Source organism: Nuphar pumila, chromosome 14, assembly GCF_984573655.1.
Source record: "Nuphar pumila chromosome 14, dmNupPumi1.hap1.1, whole genome shotgun sequence".
Lineage (NCBI taxonomy): Eukaryota > Viridiplantae > Streptophyta > Magnoliopsida > Nymphaeales > Nymphaeaceae > Nuphar > Nuphar pumila.
The window spans coordinates 2,312,748-2,319,489 of record NC_143262.1 but is presented as its reverse complement, the minus strand read 5'-3'; the positions used below and the strand labels follow the sequence as shown (position 1 = coordinate 2,319,489).

General features: G+C 38.0%; 1 protein-coding gene across 1 annotated transcript; it reads right to left on the bottom strand.

The window, feature by feature from the left end:
• Nucleotides 1-5,107: 5,107 nt before the first annotated feature.
• Nucleotides 5,108-6,523, bottom strand: LOC149816059 (protein RSI-1-like). The gene is made up of 3 exons (XM_089988017.1): nt 6,440-6,523; nt 5,773-5,803; nt 5,108-5,289 (listed from the first exon to the last, which is right to left on the bottom strand). The coding sequence occupies exons 1-3, from the start codon at nt 6,521-6,523 to the stop codon at nt 5,108-5,110; spliced, it is 297 nt and encodes a 98-aa protein (XP_089844143.1).
• Nucleotides 6,524-6,742: the final 219 nt, after the last annotated feature.

Below are 6,742 nucleotides of genomic sequence, written 5' to 3'. Positions count from 1 at the left end.
TGAAATTTCAAAGTCAACTTGAACTTTGAAATCTGATTTGAATTTGAATATAAAAATGAATTTGAAATCTCAAAGTCTAATTTGGACTTTGAGATTTGAAAAAAAATGAGAATAGAATTTAAAAAGTGGAAGGATAACTTGGATTTTTACAAGAATTGAAGATAGATTGAGGAAGATATTTACATCACTTGGAGTTTTTGAAAAAGGAATTTTGAAAATATGATGCAATTCTATCCTAAATGATGAATGAATTTGAATTTTTGAAATTTGGATTTTGAAAAGCTATCCCATTCTTTGGATGAATTAAAATAAGATTGAAGATATAATACACCCTTGACTATGGTCATTGAATGTATTATATAATAATTTATATTTAGATTCAAGTAAAGAATAAAATACATTTGGTGCTTTTATAGAATTTAAAATGAAATGAACTCTCAATATACCCTCACTATGACCATTGGTATATATTTTGAGTTAATTTTAAGTTAAATTCTGATAAAAGGAGAAAATTATTTAAGAAAAATATGATGAATTTTGAAAACGGATCCAGTGTGGATCCAGTGTTATTTTGTAAAAGATAAAAATACTAAGTTTTGTCCACACCCTGACTATGACCATTGATGTGGATCATTAACTTAGTATCAATTACCTCTTACGAAATGGTGCACGTGCCATTCGTGTTTCACCAATGTGAGATTTTGAGAAAGGAAGGAAGAAAATGATATGAAAACAAGTAATTCATGCTTTTTACAATGCTCATTCATTCTATCTAAGACAGGAAAATGTAAATTCTCATTTAGCATCTGGTTATTACATCAATTGCAATTACGAGGCTTCTAATCTCAGGAGGAGGATAACCTCACGTATTTCCAAAACAAAGTTAATACCAAGCAGGATATGAACATGAAAAAGAAGTCATATTGAAAGATTGTAATGTGATGATACTAAAAAGCGAAAATATATGTGCAACGATTATACTAATGAGCAAATCCACACAAAGATATATATTTGATACATTATATTAAGGAAAACAAACATGTCAATGTACTAAGCTACGAGTCATCAAGATTAATCATTAAGGTATTGCACATTGGTAAAAGATAAGATACACATGACAGTGCTGTGGTAACAGCGAACTAAAGAAGGTTTTTTAGTGTAAGTAAATGCTGCAAGAAAATTTTACATTGTGACTAATATACAAGGTGGGCATAAACATGGTCCATAATGAAAGCATGCAGTGAGTGTCATGAATATGCCATGGGAATACACTCATTATCAACAGGAGGATGAAAATATTGGGATATATGGCTATAGCAATATATGGGATATGACTTACAACAGGGTAGACCTGCAGTTGTAAGGGTTGAAGACAGCAAGTGGCTGGAGCCTTGCTTAGCAAAATATGTAGTAGGTATTGCAGTGGTTACACAACAAATGGCTAGAATATCACACAAAGAATACTAAGGCAAAATTGGGGTATAAATCCTACTTTGAATGTTCTGGAGCTACTCACTACACAAACATATGAGTCAAAGAGCTTCTAATAACAACTGCTAAATATGGCTGCAAATTGATTTCTGCCAACAGAACCGCCCCATGATGAGTGACCTTGGGGGTTGTAGCAACATTATCAAGATAAATGACACAGGCCTGGTGATGACAAACTACGAGATTCAATACCTGATGAGTTATGATGGTCTAGTCAGTTTGTGTGTGGCTGCAACATAGTTATAGGGAACGAATGATGGGTTGATCTGTCTCTTCAGAGACAGCCTAGTAGCATGCATGTTCATCAATACCACAGTTTCACAGCTCCCCAACTTTTCACACTGTAACTTTCGTGTGTGAATAGTAATGCAGCAAGATGAAGGGTGCTGCACTAATGTGATGACAACGCTGCGTGTTGCAGCAATTAGTTCATAAAACAATTATCAGCATAATCCATGATTCCCAATCGTTGAAATCTTCAGCACCACCTGTCTTTATTTGCCGACTTCTGTAAGACCCAAAAGATGGGTTTTAGCACTTTAGGTAATGAACTTCAATATTTGATTCTATAACCTTTGGGGATCGATCGACTCCCTTCAGTCGATTTGGGGAAAGAATCAGAAGACCTCCATAACCAATTGATGCAGGTGACACTCTAGACGAGATAGAGCCGAGGGTAGCCAGATATCGGACTTGCTTGCAGAGATTTTGAGGGAGGGATCTCTTCCTTGATTCAATCGGCTGAAGATTTCCTCACTGGTTGCTGAAGAAGAAGTGGTTGTTTGATATCCTTAGAGGTACCTTTGTAATGAAGCCGACTTACCTCAATCGGTGGAGAAAGCCAGAGGAAGAAACAAGAAGGGGATGGTGTAGAAGTGAAGAATTGTAAAGGGAAAAGATGGGACCGAGTGTGAAGAGGGAAGAAGAAGTGGGGAGGTGAAGAAGATGGATCCCGATGCCTGAAGAATAGAAGGATGCTGGGGTGAAAACGGGTGCCGATTGGGAGCCATGCGTGCTCTTTTTAAAGAGGAAAAGGGGAAGGTTCGGGAAGAGCCGAGCGGAGATCGAAGGTGGAGGATGAAGAGGGTTCGAAGATGGTGATCGGACGGCAATGGAGGCTGATGGTTTTGGCGATGAAGGGTTTCCCATGGAGAGAAATCGGGAGAGAGAGAGAGTGAAGAGAGAAATGGAGGGGGCAGCTTTTCCCCTTTTCCCTTACGAAAGAAAACCCTAAAAGAGGGTTTTGCAAAAGACCCCCTTCAGTTTTCAAAAATTTACAAAAAGGGGCTTCTGAGGTTTTTAGCAAAAATTGTTTTTCAAAAGGCTAAAAAATCATTTGTTTTTCTCAAAGTTTTTCCAAATTTTTGGTTTTTGTGTTATTTTTCTATTATTTTGTATTTTTAGAATAAAATCCTAAGATTTGCGAGAAAACAAAGGTTTAAACTAATTTTTTGGTGTTTTTGCAAAAATATTTACAAAAGAGAATTTTTCTGAGAATTTTAAAGCCATTTTGAGAAAATTTCTTCAGAAATGAGTTAGGATCCGGGTTTTGAGGAAATATGGATTTAAAGCACCGGATTTGAACTTGAAAACGATTTTGAATGGATCAATATAGTTTTTAATCCAGAAAGTCTGAAGAATTTGCTTTGATTTCTCAGAAGATGGAGTTAGGGGCAAAAGGGTCATTTTGCAAGTCTTTGAAAAATTTGAGGTGTTCACAGGTAGGAATTTATTATGTAATTAAATTCTAGTTGGGCTTGAATGTTATATATATAGCAGCCATGTATCCTCATTTTGACAAGTCATTGGAATGTATTGAAGCCTTTTGTAGCCTTCTCCTTCTCTTGCACCATTTATGTGTGTTTTTCATTCTAGAGAACAATCTTCTTCTATAGTTTGTTGCTTTATTTCCAACAATTCACTTTTCCCTCTTTTTTTCAACATTGTCGGTGAGGCTCTAAATACACTTTTCAGGAAAACAGTTGAATCCAATTTTATTGACAGAGCGTGCCGGACCTCATAGGTGTTGTATGCTTCAGTATGCGGACAATATTGTCATTTTCAGATCGGCGATTCTTTCTCACATGACAAAAATTTAGACTTTGCTTCAACTATTTGAGGTGGTTTCTGGACTTAAAGTTATTGCAAGCTACTGGTTTGCATTTCATCTCGCCAAATTATCACTTTTGCGGAAAACATTTTCGCACGCCGCACATTCTCATTTCCAATCGACCATCTGGGCCTTAAGATTATGCAGGGCCATGCTCACAAGAAAATTTGAAGTACAGTAGAAGATCAGATGTGTTCCAAAATTCAGCCTAAGGAAAGACCATTTTTGTCGAGAGTCATCCTTCATTAAGCATGTTCTAAACTGTATGCCTTTGCATCAGATTGCTTTGTTTCACCTACCAAAGAAAGTGGAAAACATAATAAATAAATTTTTAGGGCTTTTCTTTAGAATGGAACGGCCTCCTCAAAATTGTTGGTAAATTGGAAGATTGTTACTTCCCTGGTGGACAGAGGTGGTTGGGAAGCTCTGCTGTGTAGATGGTGGTGGCGTTCACAACAGAAGAATCTCAGTGGACAAATTTTTTGAAGCATAAGTACAGGTTAGAGGGGCCGCCATCCACATGGTCTCCGAATTATTCTTGGAAGAAAGGGTCACAGGTATGGAAAGCAATAGCTAAAGTGTTTGAAACTTTCAAAATGGGTTTGGTTTGTTCTAACTCGTCTGTCTACCCAAGTTAATAAATGGGCCTTCATTAAGCTGGGCGGCCAATTTCCGATTGCTTCCTGTTATTTGGCATGTAATCTACTGTTCTTCTTTTTTGTATGGTAGGGGTCTGGCTAACCCCAGCTCGATTATCCAATATATATATATATATATATATATATATATTTGATACCATATTCTATGTACTAATGTTTGAATTATTTTTCCTTGCTTCAGCTCCTTTGACCTAAGAGTATTGTGGAAGAAGTACATAATGTTTTTTTCTTTTTGAGCCAGGGACAGGTGATATTGCATGCATATGACCATCCGTCGGTGATATGGCAGATCACCTGGTCTGAGTTCCTTTTGTTTCATTGTAGGAAACCGGGCAATAGCAATGCCAACGACACACTGAACTGAATTGCATACTCTTAAAAATAGATCGGTACGTGGAAGTTTGGGCAAAGTAGACGTGATTGTAGAAATAATTGCTTTCCCAAACAAAAAGGCAAAGAAAAAGTTACTAGTAAATGTACAATTTATTATAAGTGTATCCTCGATATGGTTGAACTGAATTGCATAATGTTAACTGAATTGACTAACTGAGCCTGATCATTTTTTATCCTCCTCCAACTTGACTACATAGCATACCAAACACAAAAGGACTGTAACAAGTATTGTGATTGCCATATGGCAACAAGGAAAGCTTCCAGGTATTCTCCATAACTACGATCCGAATTTCAAGATACAGCTGGTTGTTTGGTGCTATTCTGGAGTACGACACCATCTACATCACCTTGGATGATACTAAACACTACATAGCTTACTTCGACTGCAGCTTTTGCCTCACTAACTTTATATGTATATGTAAGAGAGAGAGAGAGAGAGAGAGAGAGAGAGAGTTTAGGGGCACTTGGGACCTCCTTCCTTGGTCTTCCAATTGTTATAGCATGGGCAGAATTGCCTGTTGCCATAGGTGCCAGGAGGGACACAGAGGCACTTGGAGCAACACTTCGTACAAAAGAACATGCATGGCTTCCTGTGAGATGTTGCCGAGCACCGGTACGAACACCTTGCACCACAGTCTGCAGATCATGGAAATTAAAGAATCAGAAAGGGATTAAACCAAGGCTTATGAACTAACCTTGTAGTTCCCAAGTCGTACATTGAAATTTTTTGAAAAAAAATGTTTAATTTATGGTAATTAAAATCTTTTTTTATCTTCAGAATGGGACATGTTTTCTTTAAAGAGAAGAACAAGATAGGGGATCCTATATACAAGATAAACTCCAAAAGCATCCCAGACAACACTGATCAGACGGTTAATTTGACCTCATAAACATGCTACCAATTATAATCCAATTTATTTGTTGATAAATTGACTTGGTGTGGCAATTTATTTAACTCCCCTTGCTAAGTAGTGATGCCTAAAATATGATGAAATGGCATCACTAATGTGGAAAGATTAATATGCTTACTAAATGAATGCCACTTGACAAAGTGTATATGAAAGCCATTATAATCTGGTGTATCGTTTTCAGAAGTGCATGTTAAGCTACACTACTTACCTGAAGGATGAAGTCGTGCACCATAGTAACCCTGCATAACAAAATACAGGAATCAACATGGATATCTAAATTCAAAGAGCATGCTATTTCGAAAAAAAAAACTCAAATAACAAGAATGTTTTTTCACTAGGAAAGCTTTATAGCAACTCCATTGGATTGACATATAAGATCACACATGAGAACTAGACAAGAGGACTATTTTCTTTGCTACTCTAACCTTTCCATTTTTGGGAAGGAAAATGGAACAGAAGGGAAAAAATATTGGCATGGTCCAGCTAGCCCTGTGCATCACAATGACTCCTCACATTTCAGACTCAACTTGGTCATAACCAACCGAGTTGCTCAAGAATTTCTGTAGTCTCCGAACTTTGGTTCAGACATCTGAACAGGAAGAGGTCGAGCTTGGACAAACTGGGGCATCTTGTAGGTTTCTTCACTCAATTGCATTTAGAAACCTTACCATGCCAATTCAATTTAGTGACAGTACCCATCGCGAACATGGCCTAGTGTAGGCCAAAACATGGCCTAGTTGCCCGAGCTAAGTGCAACACGAACTCGGGAACCAAGTTGGGCTGGTGTACCCATGAGTCATGACCACTAATTACAAACTGCAGCCCATCCCAAAAGATGCAAATTAAGAGAACCATGCCAATTTCTAAAAACTTACATGGGCATTGGAGAGCGGGGCTACTAAAGCTAGGACAAGGGTGAGGAGGATGAGCAGGAGCGACAGATGCTGAAAGCGAGCCATGGTTTGGTGATCACCCTAAGGCAGAGGTGGCTAGAATTTTGTTGTGCAGAGAAGGTGGAAGAGGAGGGTCCCTTTTGTAGGGACGCAAAGGTCGATTACTTATCCTGAGAAAAAGCCGGAATTCAAGGTAGTTTAGTTGAGTAAGGACGCCGAAGAAGCGAAATGAGCGGCGTCAATAACGTGGTCTGCAGGAGGTGGGTGATGGCCGTGACGCATGGC

Coding starts and splice junctions, on each gene's coding strand:
- LOC149816059 (XM_089988017.1), bottom strand. CDS start 6,523: ATGGCTCGCTTTCAGCATCTGTCGCTCCTGCTCATCCTCCTCACCCTT. Junction 5,804..6,439: donor CCCCGCTCTCCAATGCCCAT/GTAAGTTTTTAG, acceptor TTTGTTATGCAG/GGTTACTATGGTGCACGACT. Junction 5,290..5,772: donor TGCACGACTTCATCCTTCAG/GTAAGTAGTGTA, acceptor CATGATCTGCAG/ACTGTGGTGCAAGGTGTTCG.